The 21,254-nt window shown below is 39.0% G+C and overlaps 1 protein-coding gene across 1 annotated transcript; it reads right to left on the reverse strand.

Moving 5' to 3' along the window:
- Positions 1 to 5,532: 5,532 nt before the first annotated feature.
- LOC102077203 (uncharacterized) lies at positions 5,533 to 12,586 on the reverse strand. Its single transcript, XM_005464614.3, has 5 exons — positions 12,421 to 12,586; positions 12,009 to 12,132; positions 11,440 to 11,651; positions 9,213 to 9,358; positions 5,533 to 7,602 (listed from the first exon to the last, which is right to left on the reverse strand). The coding sequence occupies exons 1-5, from the start codon at positions 12,488 to 12,490 to the stop codon at positions 7,501 to 7,503; spliced, it is 654 nt and encodes a 217-aa protein (XP_005464671.1). The 5' UTR covers positions 12,491 to 12,586; the 3' UTR covers positions 5,533 to 7,500.
- Between the last annotated feature and the right edge of the window lie 8,668 nt (positions 12,587 to 21,254).

Genomic DNA, 21,254 nt, shown 5'->3' on the forward strand with positions numbered 1-21,254 from the left:
AAACTCCACCAACACAGCGGTGATGCAAATCTGAAGGCTAGACCGTCCCATTTCACAGCCTCGCACTTCCGGCCTTCTCGGTCTTCGAAGGACCCGGCCCATGCAGACCGCGAAGGCCGGGTCCTCCGAAGGATGCAGCCGACGTTTTGGGACACAGCTTCAGAGTTCATTTTAAAATTCTCATGTTTGTTTTTAAATGTTTAAACGGTCTTGCCCCAACTTACTTCTCTGAGCTTCTGCATCCTTACACCCCCCCCCCCCCCCCCCCCCCCCCCCCCAGGTCTGTCACTTTAATAATCATCTTATTTTTTATTTTTAAATATTTTTTATTTATTTTATATTATTTTTTTTTATTTCTTATTTTTTAACATGTTCAATGTATCATTTCTGACATGTCAAGTGTACAGCAGTTTGTGTTCAGCTGGGGGCTGATCTGAAAGTGCTATATAAATTGCTTGCTTGCTTGCTTGCTTATGCATGGTGTTAGCATAAAACAAAACGATAAATTCACACTGAAATATCACTTTATAAATGAGATAAACCTAATTAAATCCATTTCAGATAGCCTATGCAGAATGGAGCAGAAGATTAGTGTGAGTTTCTCTCCTAAGTAGACTTTAAAAAAAATATAATTGGACAGCAATTTCCACTAACAGTTCTTTGTTAACAATCTAACATCAAATGGATGGCCTCCAGCTTAAGTAATGAACATGTGATCACACAGTCAACCACAGTTATGTAAACAGCCCAGGTGCTGATAGGTGGGAGCTGGAGGAAGACCCACCTCCAACCCTAAATACAGGTTGTGATTACTGCACACACAAACAGAGAGGAAGAGAGAGAGAGAGAGGTGAAGACCATGACAAAAAACCTTCTCAAACACGAGAGTTGCTCGCACACAGCTTCACAGTTCTCTTTAAAATGACGCTCTTAATCAATATCTGTTCCACTATATTTCTAACACCGAATAGATTCAACAAGCTGAACTTATACATTTTATTTAAAAACACCTTTCAGAACACTCAAGGACACTGTACAGAGAAAAGTAGCAAAAGTAGGCATAAAAGCAGGGAATATACACAATAATGAAAAACATAATAGAAGGAACAGATTAAAAGCAGTAAAGTGGAAAGGTTATGTGGAATAAGTTATTTTGAACAGGTGAGTTTTGAGTCGAGAAAATGAGTTGATATTTCTCATATCAGGATGTAGGGAATTCCAAAGTCGAGGAGCGGAGCAACTGAAGTCCCTGCCCCCATAGTGACAAGACAAGGGGAAGATTAATGAAAACATTCTTGGCAAATGCTTTCGCTTTCGTCCCCTTTCTTCCCCTTCTCTCTTTCTTTCGGTGAGAGAAAGAGAGAAGAAGAAGATCTAAGACACCGAAATGGGATTGTGATCTGAACCAAAACACAGAGATATGGAGGGGAAAGGACATGAATACCCTTGAATGTATACAGAAGTATTTTAAAACTGATGTGATGTTTGACCAGAAGCCAATGAAGCTGCTTCGGGACAGGGGTGATGTGGTGAATAGAGGGAATCCAAGTGATAATACGGGTAGCAGAGTTCTGGACACGTTGAAGCTTATTGATGGATTTTTGAGTAAGACCGAAAAAAGTGAATTACAGTAATCGATCCGTAACAAGGCTATGAACAAGAATGGCAGTGGCATGTGGGGTGAGAAAGGGACAGAGACGGTTAATGTTACCCAGCTGAAAATATGCAGAGCGAGTGACATTATTGATGGGAGAGTTAAAGGATAGAGTACTGTCAAGGATGACACCCAAACTTTTCACAGAAGAAGAAATGGAGACTGGCATTTTATTGATAGTAATAGAGAAACTATTAGTTAGTGATTAGTTATGATGAGAAAATAGAGAAAACAATTATATGATCCATATGAGAAAACACTTTGGCAACAGCAGGAAGGAAAAACTCCCTTTTAACAGGAAGAAACCTCTGTTAGAACCAGGTTAAGGGAGCAGTGTGCCGTGACTGGTTGACAGGGGAAAAAGACAGGACAAATATACACTGTGGAAGAGAGCTACAGCTTATGATACCAAGTGTTAAGCTAATTACTAGAAAATTTCATTTCTAATTGTGGAGAAGTCTGATTTGTGTACGTATGAGTCAGAATCAAAGCAGGCCTTTGGAATTGTAACACGCAAGTATACATTTTATGGGGTAAACATTTTGGTGTCATTAAAGATGTGTAAAGCCTTACTGGACTAATTTGCACTGTATTAACAGAATGCTAGCACTTTCTTTGCAAAGCTTTACTACCCTTCCTGTCGTGTTCAGATCAAATCTGACCGATTTACAAATTAAAGAAACTCATAAATATTGTGTTTTACATCTTATGATGTAAAACAACCTAATGACATCCTCCACACTATGCACTTGAACATATAAAAGTGATGAGCACATCTTTCGTTGAATTTTGAGTGTTTTAATCAACTTTGTTACATCTGTGGTGTTCCCAGTCAAAAGTGACCACCATAGAAAATGGATGGGAATCCACCCCCTACCCCACTCCTTTGGCCTCTGACCCACTGAATGACCCATTGACCAAACCTAAACCACACTCTGCTAATACTGATTTTGTTCACAAGTGAAGAGACAGTCTTTCACCACACTGACCTGCACAGCAGGAGCTGACTGACAATGGAAACGTTAACTTTCCACAACTATTTAGCAAAAGCAAAATAGAATAATGGACCCGCAAGTCAGTTCAATACCTGACTTCACCCTGTTCAAAATGTATGACACCAAAAGAATTAAAGGTTGAAACATGAGCATGCTGCCTCAGTAACACAAACGTTATACCAGGCCGACACTAGGTGTGAATATCTTGTGACAACTAATTTGTACATAAGGTGTAGTTTTGCCATGCACGATAGTCATGCACTATGTGAATACATAAAAAAGTCCACTTTGAAAACACTTCAGCCAAGGTTAAACCAATTAAGAAATTCAGTCTGACAGGCAGGTTGACACATGCTGCCTAATATTGCTTCCAGGTGACACCATGGAGATACTCAGTAATAAGAAAACAATGACATCCAACAGCCCCACTTACACCCTCAACACATCCTGTTTTTGTACTCATTTCTGTGATGTGTTCATGGTGAGGATCTCAAAGTTGGGTTTGCGGTTCATAAGTACCTCTCTAGTGCTACCGAGGAGGAGTGAGCATAAACAGACTATCTCTTCTTATGTAGCAGGTAATTTTAGGTGCATAAATTCAATCAGCTAAACAAATATTGCCAAACATAAAGAGTTTTTTTCTTCTAAGCAGTTTGTAACACATTATGCTTCGGTAGCTAAATGTACAGTTGCTGTATTTCCATGGAAAGGACAGAGAAAAAACACTTTCCAGAGATTTATAAAAATGAAAGAATGACGAAACACAAGAGAAAAAGAACATGTAAAGAAAATGTATAAACTAGAAATTATACTTGCTTGTGTTATGGATCGTGGCTCAAGAGTTGGGAGTTCGCCTTATAATCGGAAGGTTGCCGGTTTGAGCCCCGGCTCCGACAGTCTTGGTCGTTGTGTCCTTGGGCAAGACACTCCACCGGGCCCTCTGACCACCAGAGGGCCGGTGGCGCCAGTGTCCAGCAGCCTCGCCTCTGTCAGTGTGCCCCAGGGTAGCTGTGGCTACAATGTAGCTTGCCATCACCAGTGTGTGAATGGGTGGATGACTGAATGTGTAAAGCGCTTTGGGGTCCTTAGGGACTAGTAAAGCGCTATACAAATACAGGCCATTGAATTAATTTGAGGTTTTTTTACTGGATATTGAATCTATACACGATCCATTACAGGGTGAATATTTATGAAAAGTCTCGCCAAACTGAAGTAATAATTTTGTGTCATTGAAAAAGTTGCATGAAAAATAGTATAGTTTAGTGTTGGCCAGTGGTTCTCAAACTTTTCACAATGGGTACCACCTCATAAAATATATGGCTCTTGAAGTACCACCCTTATGACCTACATTAAAGTACAGTAGTGTAGGCCTGTTTAAAACCACATACAGTTTACAAGAGACAATTTTCTTTCTTACATGAATGTTATTTATTTTAACTGTCATAAACAGGATGTGACAAGTGATAATAATAACAGCTGTGCTGCATTAAAACATTCACAGCAGGTGTGATATCCAGTCTTTAAGTGATGACGTGTGAACAAACTACTCTGTGTTTAATAAGGCTGTTGTGTTTTAAACATGTTTTAATGTTTTGTGTCTTGTTCTATTTAATCTGAACAAGCCCCTAAAAACAGTCAGTGATCACTGTCGGCCTCTCTTGGTTTTTATTACCACTATTCATTTTAAAGCTCAGTTTTTAAACCCTTCCGATGTAACTACAGCCCAGCCCATGCAGCAGTATATTAATGACTAACCTCGTATTGTGGATGGATTATCTCAGTTGTTCTCCTGACTGAAGTTTGGTCCGTTTACAGCATCCTGCCATGCGATTGCATTTGTCCCTAACCATCGGGAACCCTCACGTTAACTTTTATCGACTGGAAAAAAGTTAGTTAGCGATCACGTAGCACATCATTACATACCAGCTAGCCCAACTTCAGTGACCTTACAAACGTCACTGCTGTTTAGTTTTCTGTCGTCGTTCAGTGGGTCATTCATGTGGTTGTTCAGTCAGTGTGTGTGTGTGTGTGTGTGTGTGTGTGTGTGTGTGTGTGTGGTGGTGGGGGAAGGGGATTCCCATTCATTTCCTATGGCGGTCAATTTTGACTAAGAACACCACATATGTAACAACAGGTGCTCATCACTTTTACATGTTCAAGTGCAGAGTGTGGAGGATATCATAAGGCCTTGAGGCAGTAAGATGTAAAACACAATATTTGTGAGTGTTTCAAGTTGTAAATCGGTCCATTTTGACACAAACACGACAGGAAGGGTAGTAATGCTTTGCAAAGAAAGTGCTAGCATTCTGTTAATACAGCGAAAATTATTCCAGTAAGGCTTTACACATCTTTAATGACTACAGGGAGCCCACAATTTGAGAACCACTGGTGTACAATAGTTGTAGCCAAAGTCTGCCAATAGTCCAACATATTGTGAGAAAAGATCAGGCAGTGGCGACCTTGAATCAGTATGAATGAACTTGAGACTGCAATAGTGTCCCTCTTGTGTCATTCTTTCTCTCAGTATGGATTTGCAGATAGGGGATCAAATGACTACTTTTGATAAATTATGCTTTGTACCAGAAATTCTGGGAATCCACCTGACTCTAGAGAGGGAAGGACCACTCATTTCTCTCCTGATACCAGTGGCCTATTTTAGGATGACATTGTATGTATCCTATTTTTACTGAAGGTGAAAATAATGTGTATGAGTAAGGCCTTTACAGCCCTCAGATGAAACTCAGCTGAACATCTATGGGAGACATTTGAGCTTTCAGTGAAGAATGGAAAGAAGGTCAGCTGAAATGGGTGCATGTCCCATTCAACTTTAGCTGGAAAAATATCTAAGAAAATAGATGGAGTGATGGTTAGGAAGGATCACTCTGCAGAGATTAAATTTTTATTGATTAAAAGAAACCATACAAATCTATTTTGAAATAAAAGACACATAAAGACAACAGGCCATTCAAAAGTCAAGGTATGATATTTGCTACATGTGATGACAAATACAATGATTTTCTGTTCCCCTCCAGCAAAAAAACAGGTGGCTGCCATCTGTTATCGTTCAGATTAACTAAGAGGTTACAATTACATTTATCCTTAATAAAGGATATTGAACCGATTCTGTGGCTGCTAATGGGCACATTTTCTCCAGCTTGAAATGTGCAAACTAGGATAAGTAGGTATCCCCCACCCTCAACGATAAATATCATTAAATGATACAAGCAATGAGACAGAAACCAAACTGGCCACTAATGGGGAGCTTGAGGTATATTTATAAAAATATAATATTATTAGCAATAAGGCATGTAGTACCGCAATAATTAGAAATTGTACCATTGTTGTGTGCGTGTGCAGAAACACTGAAGCATGTGGAAATTACGCAAAACATAGTATAAAATATTGTAATTTGAATAGAAGATTAAGGGAAAGTTTCCTTGAAGATTTAGAAAAGTAAGTAAGTAAGATGTATTTATAGGACTTATTACCGATAAAAATCACAAAGTGCTTCACAATAAAACCAGAAATATAAATAAAACAAAACAATGAGAAAATTAATTAAAAACTTGTTTGTATAGAAATGTCTTAAGCTGCTTTTTGAAAGAGTCAGTGGAGTCTGCACGGCGTAAAGACAATGGAAGAGAATACCACAGCTTTGGTGCGTGAAAAGCCCGATCCCTACATTTTTGGTACGTAGGACCAACAGTGACCTCTGACCTGAAGACCTAAGAGCAGGGAAGAATCATGAGGTTTCAACATGTCAGAGACAAAATCCAACCACGATGCTAGATGTACAATCCACACTTACTATTTTGAGGAATTACATCAAATCAATAGCTGACATTCTTTTAATAAAGAATGCAGTAATGCATATACTCTTATATATTGTACATATATTTATTACTTTCAGATTTAGCCATTCCTATATTTTGCTTGTTTTACGTTATTGTATTTTTGCACAACTCTGTTGCTTGTGAAGCTCACACACAAGAATTTCACTCGCATGTACTGTACCAGTGTACCTGCACATGTGACGTGACAATAAAAGCGATTTGATTTGATTTGATTTAAAGTAAGACTTTAAAATCATTAACTGAAAAAGATTAAACTAATGGATAATATCATGGGTCAATGAAACCCTGTGTCTTTAAGAGGTCAGTTCACCCCCCTCTTTACTTCAGTACCGCACAGGTTTTCTACTATTGCACAATACAACTTAATGAAATGTCAAATACTGAAGAACAAAATGTTGAGATCACAATATGAGCTGTTCACATCTTCTTTTTGAGGATACTGAAGACAGATGAGTGAGCTACAGTACTGTGCAAAAGTCTTGAGCTACCCTCATTTCTTTATATTTTGCTTCTAAGGAGCTAAACTTTCTTGTAACATTTTAAACTGGTCATGATCAGCAGTTCTCTAAGATTTCTAAAGGTCTTTCAAAGTTTTACTTTAATCAATGCCTACTTTACAGTCTAGTCAGTCAGTGTCAACAGGTCGTATGGATTGAGAAATCCAAAAAAAGCATATCTGGGTAGAAAACTGTTAGTCATGGTCTGGGCCTCAACACTATCTTAATGGAAAATGGAATAAAGGCAGGCAGCCCCCCCCCACACTTAAGAAGCTATTCCTGAAAACTACTTACAGACATTATAAGAAATCTTGCCTTTGAGAGTTCAGCCTATGTAGAAGAATAAAGTTGGTTATGTGAAATATTTAAAGTTCCTTAGAATTGTACAGACTGTTGTATATACTGCAGATACTGTATTTCCATGTATTTTTACATGTTTTAATACATTGCTGAACCTATTACCCATTTTCCTAATAAGATATAAAGAAATGAGGGGCAGCTCAAGCCTTTTGCATAGTATTGTAAATGTGGTGAGGATGCAGCTGAACTGGAACGTTCCTCATTTCAACATAGGTGGAGTTTTCGCAATCTTTGCTGCTGTTCTGAAACAAAAAAAAACACAAAAGTGACACATTACCTACCTTTTCAAGTAATTACTTTAGTAACATTAAGTGCAGAGGAGATGCAGACATTTCTGTTTTCAATTTGCCTCATTCTTTTGATAGCTTTATTCTTTTTAATTTATTTAATAATAATACTGCTGTTAAAACTGGGTGTTCAGGCACTGCACAAAGGCAGGACTGTTTTTATGGATTTCTTTCAGTATCTTATTAACTGTTTGCTAACTCACTGTCTACAAATTGTGAAACTACTCCAGAACAATGGTCTTCAATGTAAAATAGAATAACTTTCTACAGTACATAACATTAAAAGTTTCCAAGAATCAGGAGAAATCTTTATGCTCGAGGGACAAAGGATCAAAGTCACAGTCCTCCGGTCGGCATTGTCGAGTGGAAAACTCTTCTGTGGTCAGATGAAGCAAAATTTGCAAACATGGACAGTGATTCTTTGGGATCAGAGAAAACAGGGAGAAAAAGGCTGATGTCTGCCAAATTATTCAAGAAGTAGAGTGAAAATCAGTGGCACCGTGTTTTTGGTTCGCATTGGCATCAAGATATAGAGAGGAAGTCAGGAAAGAGGTGGAATAGTGAGTGTATACAGCCAACTGTAAAACACAGCGTGATGGTTTGGGGCCACATTTCACTCAGTGGTGTTGGGACACTTGTCAAAATTGATGGAATTTATGTAACAAAGAAAAGCAGTAAGAATTTGAAAGTCTTTTAACTCTAAAGAACACCTTATAGACTGATTTCACATTAGTTCTGTCACAAGGGCTGCAGACTATTGCTTAGCAGGCATTTTACAATCTCATAGCAGAAAAGGATGCATTAATGCTGCATTCGGTTTTGGGGACGTCCTGCTTTTGTGCATTTTATATTTACAGTCAGCTTATTAGGAAACATTATGAATTTAACTTGTGTGTGTCTAACTGTAACAACTTAGAATGTCTGATGTCAATAAAAATCTTTTCTGAGATTCTGTGTGGGTCAGTGCGCATACAGCTTTTACTTTGATGTTTCATTTCAAAGGACTCTTGAGGTTGACACAGAACATCCGCTGTGTGTTGTTATGATCTGAACAATTATTTTATGGCTTTGTATCGTCTGTTGTGAATGTTAAAAAAAAACAGAATTTCAAAGCAGCTTATAAACAGCTTATACTGAGTTGGAAACAAAAATCTTTTTAAATTTTAATTGGAAAAACAAACAAATCTGATTTCAGACTAAGAAAGTGTCAAAATAACAACGATCAAAAGAAGCTCCCCAAGCCCTCAACAACAATGAAAGCTGTAGTCATCTCATAGACCTTATATACAAGTGAGTCCAGTGCGGAAGCAGTTTAAACCTGAATTCTTTATCATTTAGAAAATGAACTACGGCTATGTAAAAATCTCTGCCAAAACATCTCCCTCCATCTATTACCTGGCTGACCAGTGCATCATAAAAGCTGTTTTCAGCTGCTTTGTGGACCTTTTAACGTTGTGTCCGGGCAAGATGATAACAAACATCAGATAAAAAACACACTAAGACATATAAAGACATATATCGTAAATTATAGCATCAGAAAAATAGTAATTCTGACAGATAGTCACCATAAGCCTCATGTAGAAGGAGGTGATGATACAGCTGTACACGAACATCAGGGCCAGCAAACCAATCAAAATCCACATGAGCTGATGGGACTGAGGAAGAGGAGGTGAAGGGGGAGGAGTACACTGTGGTGTTGTTCCCAGTTGACCTAATAAAAACAGTGGTTACTTCCTGTTTGTACTTCAGTGGTTTGACTGACGTCACTAAACACAACTACATGAACAGCAGCCAATTTCATGTTCAGAAACATGCATTATTAGGTTTTGTTGTAAAGACTGTTTTACACGTTTAGCAACACAGAGTATCCAGTCAGCTTCATCAGTAGCGTGGGTGTAGTTTGATCTGACTAGCAATGCAAGGAAGTCAAACTTTGATTTAGATACTGTTAAAAACTGATTACTGCAGTTTCCCCTCAGATTCTGTCTGCTTAAACCACTGAAACGATACAGACTAAAATCTCTGAGGTGAAAGTGATCTAACCTTTAAATCTTTGCCTGCACAGAAATTATTATTATTTTTTTTTTTTTAATTTTAAGAGTCAACAACAGGTTTCAAAGCCTTGCAGTATTTCTGTGATAGTTTCTTTACAAAGTGGTAACTGTAAGGAGCAATCTCTTGGACAATTAACCCTATGAGGTCTAATTTGTCATCAGCGATAACACTCATCACACCTTAACCATGTGGTAACCTGAAATAGTTTTTAATGCATATCAGACAGAGCTACATTTTGCCCTGATTGCCAGGACAATGGTTGAACAAAAAAAGAAAAAAAGTTTAACAAATTATTATTATTTTTTTTAAGTGTTACAGTGATTGCGATTACACAGGCACTGCAGACCATCTACTAATGAGAATGTTAATGGTTCAACCCTAGCTACTGCAGTCTGTATGCCAAATATCCTCAGGTAAGACATTTACCCCAAGATGCATCAAAGTGTGCAAATGCTTGTGTGAAATAGTGAATGAGGCATGCTGTATAATCACTTTGAGTGCTCAGAGCAGAAAAAGAACCCGTCCATTTACCATTTTCATCATTCTGATTGAAGATTCTGGGTGGCAGAGACTGAGTGTTGATACAGTGCTAACAGTCTTAACAGAGTATACCTGCATATCCTTCTAAGACACAGCAATGCATTTTTGTCCTGTGTGAGGGACTTAAATGTGAGACGTCTACATCAAGCACTACCTATGCAATCTATGAGTCCTACTGCACAGTAAAGAGGATATCCTGGGCTTTTTATCGCAAAATTTGTGCGGCTTGGGCTAAAAGACCACATGGACTTTGTAACTTGGACACAAGGGAGGTGGAGTGACAATGTCTTTGCTGACATTATGATTCTGTTGCTAAAAATCAAGTCTCAAGTCTTAACTTTGATTTAGTAAGATTGTGGGTTTGTATTTGCAACTTTAATAACACATAGTTCCTAATTTTATCACTTCCAAACCAAAACTTTTAGTCTGTACCTTTGTAGTGCACAGCAGGACTTACTGTGCTTATACTTTTTGCCGCGTTTCCTGTCTTATTTTGATAGTCTATGTGCATTATGTTTATTTGTCCCTGCTGTGTTCACAGCTGTCTTCCCTGATCACCCTTGTGCGTATGTTGTCCAGGACTTGCTTTGTCTTGCCAAAATGTCAAGTCACTCTTCCCGTGTGGTTCCCAGGCCTAGCAGCCTGCCAAAAAGTTATTTGTTAAAATGATTTAGTGTTCGGACATGTTTCCTTCATCTTACTGTTTTAATATTTGTGAAAATTTGTGAAAGAAAGTTTTCCAGAAATTCAGCTAAAAAAGGAAACAATATCATTACATGATAAGTGTTTCATGTTTTTTTAATGATGGCCAATACGTACAGAGAGACCACAACCAGTGAGCAATTAGGCTGAAACCTAACTTTCCCCTTCCCTGTAACAAAAACTAACCAGCAGATGAGTATGCAGTGAAGTGCAAAACACAGCTCTGATAAACAGAACACAAACTGTCTGCAGAGCTAAACTGTGACTTGTTCCAAACTGAAAACTGCTCTTTGGAGGGAGACTGTAATCTCACTGTGTGTGATACATAAATTCAACTATTCTAACAGCATCTGACAGAATCACAGTATTTGATGCTCTAAAATGTGGACGTTCTGTTGCATCATTTGTCATTTCAGTCTTTCACTTCTGCACACAAAAAATAAATAAATAAATAAAATGCAATTTCTGTTTTTATCACTTTCTGTATATACATACCTTGTAGCTGCAGTTTAATTAATTTGTTCGCTGCAATTAGCATGGTTTTGTCTGTCCCATCCGTCTTTGTTGCTGAACACTCACATTCATACTTTGAGGTCCAATCCTCTGGCCCAACATTGAGTAAGATGAAAATGTACTTGGGTGGAGTGTCTTTAAGTACGATAATGTTATGACAGGCTTGAGATTCAGTCTGGCAGAGCACCTCCTTTCTGAAAGGAAACAAAGAAATATTAGACATGCAGCTAGCATGACCCAGTCTAACTATTTTAATTGAAATAATGTTAAAATTGCAGCAGGCAGAATTCTTGAAAATGGGAAATGAAAACCTGCAGATTTTTGAACATAGAACTACTACCATACAAACACAGACTTCATACAGACACCTTTTTGTCATACAAACATTTGATCAAAAACATAAAGAGAACTTCAGTCAGCAAACATGAGTTCATACAAGTAGTACGAGAATTTCTCAACATTCTGCAGTGAAAGAGCAGGAGAAAAGGTCATTTTTGTCATCTTAAAAACAACACAATTTCACTAAAACCAAGTGACATGCTTCGACATACTTCTCTGGTAAAACTTTGTTGAGTCGAACATCTACAATTTTCCAGGTGTTTGCTGTAAAGTTACAGCTGATGAAAACCGTATCTGGGTTATTAGTCATATTCGGTGGCTGGATCACCTCAAAACCTGGTAAAAGGAAATCCAGAAACAAGGTTAAAAATTAAAACTTTCTGTTTTCTTCTTTCTGTCATTAGAGTCCATGTGGACAGACATCTATGGGTAAATGTTTTTATTTACTGTATCTTTCAATAACATAACACACTGACCATGAGAAATGCAAGTCCATATTTGTGTTCTACTGTGGCCATTTTTTTTAACTCACTGAAACAGCAGTTCTTATTAATCACTAAAGTTTAAGAATTAATTACTAAAATTAAACTGTTACAGTTTAGAAAGTGAAACTGAAAGTCTTACCATGGCTTGGGTGGAATAAGGAGCTCAAATAATAATAAATAAAGAAGCTTTTGAAGCTGGAAAGTATCATCGTCTTCTCCCCGTTGTAAAAAAACTAAACTGATTCTCACCAGATTCTCCTTTTGTACAGAGACTGCATTAGAAACTGTCATTTGAATCTTTTGGTTTCTGTGGGCTGTGCTCTTTCCTGTAGTCGTCAGATAACAGACACTCATTTTTTCCTTTTTGTTCACAGCCAGAAGAGTTCACATCACAATGTTTCCGGGACTACAGGAAATATTTTGCGTTTCTTACCATCTGTTTACATTATTTGGAGTTACAACTTTACTGGTGCTTTATGTACAGCTTTGGAAAAAGACTGAAAAGACTTTGTGCTTTTTCACTCATCACTCTAAAATCCTAAGCCATTTAGATCTTAGCAACCACTTTATTACAAATACTACATAAACACTAAGTCAAGCACCTTTTATCAGCCTCAGTTCTTACTGTCATGAGTTTCCAAATATATATTTCAATGATTGCTTGCACCGGGCCAACATACACTTACCTAACACTATGACTACTGAAAGGTGAAATGAATGACACTGATCATCAAGAAAAACTGCAGAAATGCAGTTCTTGTGGGTTGTTTCTGGTCTGCAGTGGTTACTATCAATCAAAAGTGATTCAATGAAGGAACAGTGGTGCACCAGTGACAGGGAACTATGGGAAGAAGGCAAACCAGCTGAGGCCGTGTGCAGTTTTGGGCAATGTTCTACTACCTTGGGTCCTGTGCATGTTACTTTGACACATCCCACTTACCTTAGCTCTGTTGCAGTACACCCCTTAAATGAAAACACACCCATGAATATCCTTTATTGGAAATGGCATTCCCTGATGACTGTGGCCTCCTTCATCAGGATAATGCACCCTGCCACTCAGAAATTTAACAGTGTTTCCTGAAAACCCTCTGCTGTCTGATCATTTCCTGATAACATTTACATTTACAATAATTGATTACACAGCAGTGGAGAGTAGACTTTATCACAGTAGATGTCTTTCTGAAAGTGCTGTAACTAAGTTTAAGAATATAATCCACCCACTGTTATCATCTTCAATGCCCTGTACCAACATAGAGCAGAGCAGCTATCTGAATGCTACTCCAACAGAGGTCGATTATCTTGTTAATAATTTTACCTCCTCACTACGTACGACTCTGGATACTGTAGCTCCAGTGAAAACTAAGGCCTCAAATCCAAAGTCCCTGACTCCGTGGTATAATTCTCAAACACGTAGCCTAAAGCAGATAACTCGTAAGCTGGAGAGGAAATGGCGTGTCACAAATTTAGAGGATCATCATTTAGCCTGGAGAAATAGTTTGCTGCTTTATAAGAAAGCCCTCCGCAAAGCCAGAACATCTTACTATTCGTCACTGATTGAAGAAAATAAGAACAACCCCAGGTTTCTCTTCAGCACTGTAGCCAGGCTGACAAACAGTCAGAGCACTGTTGAGCCAACCATCCCTTTAACGTTAACTAGTAATGACTTCATGAACTTCTTCACAAATAAAATTCTTATCATTAGAGAAAAAATTACCAATAATCATCCCACAGATGTAATATTATCTACAGCTACTCTTAGTACCATTGATGTTAAGTTAGACTCTTTTTCTCCAATTGATCTTTCTGAGTTAACTTCAATAATTACTTCCTCCAAACCATCAACGTGTCTTTTAGACCCCATTCCTACAAAACTGTTGTTTTTTGCTGAGCAGGCAGTCGGAAATGCTGTAACTGTTGGGTAGAAAACTACACGAACACCATATGGAATATGACAGGTGTGGTTGAACTGCACAAAGTCTATGAAGTTTCTCTTCTCTTCTGGCAGGAGAGGAATGTGGCCTTGTCCTGTGAGCCACCGTAAGGCTGTCCTTACGTCCTTCTTCACCTTTTCAAAGACATAGCAGTCATTTAGATAAAATATTGGATATTATTTAACTGTAACTGCACAAAGAGAATTTAGAAATATAATTATTGACAAGAATGAACAAGCACTGATTGTGTAATCTACAACTGTGACCAAACGTTTGGAGAATGACAAGTGCTGGGGGGTTTTCACAAAGTTTGCTGTTTCAGTGATAGTCGTATATAATATCACTTCAAACAGAGGTGATCCAGTAATGCTATTCACTTTAGCTAAAGTTATTAGGTTAGCTAAAGAGTTGGGATGCTGTGTGAGACATAAAAAAAAAACCTAAAATACAATGGTTTGCTTTTTAGGTAACAGCTACAATAAGCATAACAGATAATAACAAGATGAATGACTTCTGAATGCTTAATCTGTACCCCGCTTCAGCTCAAGATGCCGTAGGTCCATTCAGTAACACTATGCAGGTACAATATAGTTCTGTTAATCGGCATTCGATTACTTTCATGAATGACCCGGCTGTATGACCCCAAAAACTGAATTGTACAACTGAAATTGAATGGTGCGAAGTGAAACTGAAAGCATTCAATAGCTAAAATTAAAGAAGGAGAGAATACAGTTTCAAATTAATTAATTTTCAAAATATAAAATTCTGTTTCAATTTAGAGATGATCATTTTCAAACCAATACATTGGATTTCAAATTATGCTAATTCAAATTGAGTTTTAGAAGCTTTTATTCAAGTTGAGCAATTCAAATTCAAATGTAACTTATTCAAATTCAGTTTCTGATGGCACAAAGTTCTGCCCATAGTTAGCCTTCTTAGACTGTGAGATTTCCATCAGTAATGGGGGACATCTAAAAGCTGACATGTACCGCAAACTGGGTGTCATCAGGACGCTACAACCAGTGTTGGGTAAGTTACTTTAAATTGGTAACTTAGTTACATGACTAGTTACTTCCATCAAAAGTAACTCAGTTACTTCAAGTTACTCGTTACTTTCAAAGTAACTAGTTACTAGGGAAAGTAACTTTGGTTTTACTCAGAATTCTCTTGTTAATGTGTTGCTTCCGTAACTGGATACCCAGCCAGACTGCCAGTGTTCTAGCTTGCTTACTTGCCACAAGTGCACTGTGCCACCTACCAATAGAAAGGAAAAAATAATGTGCATACTTCCACGAGAGAAATCCCACGCCTGGACCATCGTCGACTGCCGCCATGATTCTAGCCTACGTCTCAGCGTCATGTGCGCTTTTTACATCCAACACAAAAACTGCAGTCGTGGTGCTTTTGATTGTACTCAGAACTCAGAAATTCTGCCTTCTGAATAGGAAGATGTAGGTAACACCAGACTGCAGATGAGCTGCATACAGAGCTGGACTGGGACAAAAAATCGACCCGGGCATTTTGACTAGAGACCGGCCCACCATTATAGGAAAAATCATAAAGCCTCTGAATGAAAACAAACACTGTTGTGACAGTGATGTACACTGTTCTGATGGTATATATGTATCAATCTATCAATCGTTTGTTGTAAGACTCAGATAATTATTTATTAAAAGCGAGACATTTTAAATGAGAATAAGAATGAAAAGTATTTCTTTGTGCCCCCCTTTCCCTGTTAATGCCCTACCTGGCCCCCTGGCATCACTTTGCTAGATCCGCCCCTGCACAGTTACCAGTTGTCAGCTACATAGAAAAGGATCCTGGTGTTATTTGTCTCTCAGAAACAGTTCATAACTTCAACTCATCCATGTCACCTAAAAGGTAAACCTGTTTCTACATCACCTGTTCAGCTCTGATGATGCAGTAAGGACATCTCCTGGTTTCATCTGCATGTTTCCCTCTTACCACATATCCAAACCAATATCATGACCAGCAGCTTTTACAGCTGTGGCTCCAGCAAACATCAGCTGATACTAGAAATTAATATTAAATAAATTCTAACAACAGCTGATCAAGCTTAAACGTGCTACTCTTGTTTAACGTGACATCCGCTGGTTTCCTCTTTCTGGCGCAAAGTGGGCGATAAATAAACAAGAGAGAAAAGCCGATCAGCTGATCATTCATCAGTTTCATGATTGAAGTAGAAACAGGAGAGGGAGGGGGACAGAATGAGAGAAGAAGAGGCAGCTGACAGCGTAAACACAGAATAACTCCAGCTTTGTGTCTTTTTCATTGTAGCTGAAGTCCGGGACAAACTGTTCCTTTTCAGCTCAGTACGAAACGCGTAATGTTTTCTCTGAATACGAGACGATTCCATTTTTTAGGGCACGGTTGGCAACTCTAATAATTAATCTTATGAACAAAATAAAGTTCAACATCAGTAACATAGCACCCACACAGCTGTATAGAAACTCCGTCATGCTAGCTAGCACGCAGTACGAAAAAGTCAGCATAACGAAAATAAACTCCACCTTAACTTGGTTTACATCTCACCCAGATAGACTGCAGGTCATAACTTCTTACCTGAAGTTCCGTTCACCTGACACTCGGATGGGCGGCCGCTTCGGGTCTCTCCTCTTGCCTCCGCTTTCTCTCATCCACCTGCTGGCCTCCACCACTTGCTAATGTTACTGAATCTGTGGAAGCTCCGCGATAGCCACCACACGAAGTAACGAATAACGAGCCTATCTAAATCCCAGTAACGAGTAACGCGTTCCTGATTTTGGCATAATAACTAGTTACCGTGCTCGTTACCACAATAATAACGTAGTTACTGTAACGCGTTACTTAATAACGCGTTAGTCCCAACACTGGCTACAACACAGAGCGAACACCATCCCCACAGACACAGCGGCCAGGGAGGCAGAAGAACAGCACATCAAGAAGGCCCTGAGTAAATGTGGTTATCCCAGCTGGACTTTTGTCAAAGCTGGAAAGGCACCTAAAGAAAGCTCCAGCCGATCCAGGAGAGAAGGACAACCGCTGCCTAAGCGAAAACCTGTAGTGATCCCGTACGTGTCAGGAGTATCGGAGCAGTTGAGACGCATTTTTTCTAAACACCGGGTCTCTGTGGCTTTTAAACCCCAAAACACGCTGCACCAAAAATTGGTCCACCCCAAGGATCGGGTCCCCCGACAAAAACAGAATAACATAGTGTACGCTGTTAAGTGCCAGGAGGATTGCCAGCATTTATACATCGGGGAAACCAAACAACCTCTGGCGAAGAGGATGGCACAACACAGAAGAGCAACCTCATCAGGCCAGGACTCTGGATGATGGATGGATGACTGGATGATGACGAAACATTTCTCCCACTGAAATCGTCCAGATGAACAGAATCAACTTTTGGGCAGTGACACTGATGTTACCAAATTTTTACCTAGGAAGGAATTATACCTGCCATGTGCAGCTATAACAAATCTGAACAGAAATGAAACACTGTGGACGACTGATCCACTACAATTTGCATACAGGCCTTGTAGGGGCGTTGATGATGCTGTGATCACTTTAATAAATTTCTTGAAAAAATGGCTGTTTTCAGTGTTCATTAACCCTCCGAGCTCAAACACTGCTGAAATTTCTCGTGGATAAAAAACTGTCAGGGTCCGTCTGTCTTCCCTTCTCTCTTGTCCCTCTTACCTTCTCCAAGGCTGTGTCCACATTCAGGGGCTGCATCCTTCGAAGGACCCAGCCTACCCAGTCTATGGCTGTGTCCCAATTCAGGGTCTGCACGCTTGAAGTACGCACACTACACGTACTATGTACGGTGCGTACTACAAGTACGGGAAGTGCGGAAGTGAGAGGCTTGTGAAATGGGACGGTCTAGCCTTCGTCGCGCTGTTCAGGTTGCCTAGCAACCATGACACCAACCGCAAGAAATGTTTCATACAGCTTTGTGTGACAGAAATGAAGGAGAAAAATGTTTTGTTGTTCATTCATTTTTGTCATGACATCACTTTGATTAGTTGAGACCACGGGACTGTAAAACATGATAGTTGGGCTTCATTTCTGTACTGAACAGTCATTTCAAGATTAGTTAGTAAATAATAATTAGCTAATGTTATTCATGTCACGGTTTGCGGGTGCAAGCCGTGTGGGAATTAATTAGGACCAGGCAGCGGCAGCTCAAGTGCAGGTGAGAATTTATTAACAGCGATACCAATAAACAGAAATGGCGGGTGACACTAACAGGTAAACCTAAACTGGGAAAAACTAACAAAGCAAACCAGAACAAAGATGCAGGGAGGTCCGGGGAAATCACACATGGAGAGACGCAGGGAGATCGAGGGGAAACAACACAGACGAACCAGCAACGAGGACGAGTGAACACACACAATAAATACACACCAGTAATCAGGGGGATGGGAAACAGGAGGGAACACACCTGGGAGACATAACAGCTGACGAGGTGGGGGAACGTAAACAGGACACACTGACATAAGACACAGACCATCACAATAAAACAGGAACTACACATACAAGGACACACACGGGCCGAACAGAGAAAACACTAAACAGAAGAACAGAACAAAAATCACACTAAATAGAAAAACACAAAACGCTGGGTCAAACGGACCCAGGATCATGACAGTACCCCCCGGCAAGGGCTGGCCCCAGACAGCCCAACACAAGAAAAAAAACAGCCAGAAAAACAGAAAACCAACCCGACCAGGGCGGGCGGCGGGGCCCAGGAAGGAGGGCTCGAAGCAAACAAAAACAAAAGCACGAGAAAGTCAAAAAAACCAAAAACAAAACACGAGTCCAAAACCAAAAGAAAAGAAACACACCAGAGCATAGGAAAACAGAACACCTCAGGGGGCCGAATATATAAGAGCATTACACAGGCTGATGTTTGGATAAGAGGCTCTAACAAGAGAAACATGACATCCTTATAAAATACTGACAAACTTTATAAATGTACAACTTTTCACTGCTCTTATTTAAACTAGCTGCATACTTTTCCCACTGAAACCAGCACAATCCCAAAATTTCTAGATCAATTGAAGCATTTTCAAAGTTGTCCGTGGTTCCCTTTATTCTCTTAAATGTTTCCACGAGTCACTCAACTACAGAGAAAAGCTGTCTATTCTCCTCCTGTTCTCCTCTCCATCTCTTCTTCTCCTCCTCTTCCTCACACATTGCAGCCATTCCCCAACTCTCTGTGACTGGTATTCACAGCCATCAATGATCTTTGGTCAAAAACCATCTGAGAAATTGCTACAATATTAGAAGTGGCTAAATCTACAGTTTGGTCCATTCTGAGAAAGAAAGAAAGAAAGAAAGAAAGACAGAAAGAAAGAAAAAAGAAAGAAAGAAAGAAAGAAAGAAAGAAAGAAAGATTTGATTTTTAACAACACATTTATTACCAATAAATAAAAATCAAGACATCACAAGGTTTGTCACAAAGGGAAAAAAAACAAAAAACAAAACTGTCAAAAGAATATAGGGCTGAAGTACAAATGGCCATCTATAACAGAACACACCACATTCCTAAAACACCACTGAGAAGGAAAATCTGTTAAATTATTCATCGAGTAAAACTGAAACTCTGCTTGAACTCTATATTTAACCAGCAAAATGAAAGATTTTTTTTCTTTTTTTTTCTTTCTCTTTTTAAGTGCCCTTTCTCGCTGTCCCTCTTCCCTTCTGTTTTTCTTTTCCTTCATCTTTCTTTCTCCCTTTCCTATCCCTCAGTCATGTCTGTCCCGTCTGTAACAACTGAAAATAAAATAAAATAAATAATAACAACAAAGGTCGATCAAATGGACCAAAACGGCAAGGCCGTGATGATCCATTTGGCAAAGTAAATCCATTGGGTATCCTTGTTGGTCTTCAGACAACAATTCTGACGGCTAAAGAACCAAATGGGACAGGCAAAAAAAAAAAAAAGGAAAACAGCAAAATGAAAGTAGTATCAACCCTTTTCTTTGAAAAATTATCAATCTTATCCTTTCTACTTTTATATATAGAAAATTTCGCTTGGCCCACCACAAAATTTAGCAGCTTCCATTTTGAAGCCTCTTTTTTTGGATAGCCAGCACCAAAGAGAAATGCCAATGGAGACCAACCCACTCCACATTTTTCAAAGACATACTCCAACATAACAAACAGTGGTTCAAGGCGTTTACATTCAAGAAACATGTGAAAAACGGTTTCCTGACAAAATGGACACAATTCACTTGCATCTTTTTTAATTTTGGACACAAAACTATTAGCAGCAATGGCCCCGTGCAAAATCCTCCATTGTAGATCACTTGACCTCTTATTCAAAGGGGGTTTATAAAAGGCCTGCCATTTAGGTTTTTTCCCATCCTCAACTTTCAACTTTTCTCTCCATACAGTATCTGTTCTTCCACTCAATTGCCTTTTATTTAACCTTTTTAAAGAAAGGCAAACTTGCAGCTCCACAAGTATAATTATAGCATAACATAGACTATATCGGTATAAACAATATTGTCACATCTCATATCTCATATAAAAATATATCGATATATTTAAAAACTCGATATATTGCCCAGTCCTACTCATGATGCGACTTGATTTCAAACCAACTAAAGATGCTGCTGCTTCTGTCTTCTGAAGGTCTGGTCCAGCCACCTCCACAGTTTGTCCTAGTTTGAGAACCTTTGTCTCAAGCAGTCTTTTTGCAAAAGCAAGTCCTCTTCCATCATGTGCATCCAGCCGGGCCCCAAACAGCAATGGTTCCTCTAGAAGCCAAAACAATGAAGACGTAGGTTCCAGTCTTTTCCATGTGAAAATGGTCCAAGCTTTGAAAAGCCCTTTATAAAACATTGGCGTGTCATAAGAACATATCAAATTACAGTTTAATAAAAACATTGAAGCATCCAAGCCCAACTCTCCTATTCTTCTTAAAATAACACTAGTTACTGGTTTCCAGAAAACATCTTTTTCCCTTCCCATCAAGTATTTCTGAATAAACTGCAATCTGAAAGCAGCAGTTCTGCTCTCCAGGTGACCCAGC

The sequence above is a fragment of the Oreochromis niloticus genome, linkage group LG16, assembly GCF_001858045.2.
Source record: "Oreochromis niloticus isolate F11D_XX linkage group LG16, O_niloticus_UMD_NMBU, whole genome shotgun sequence".
Classification (NCBI taxonomy): domain Eukaryota; kingdom Metazoa; phylum Chordata; class Actinopteri; order Cichliformes; family Cichlidae; genus Oreochromis; species Oreochromis niloticus.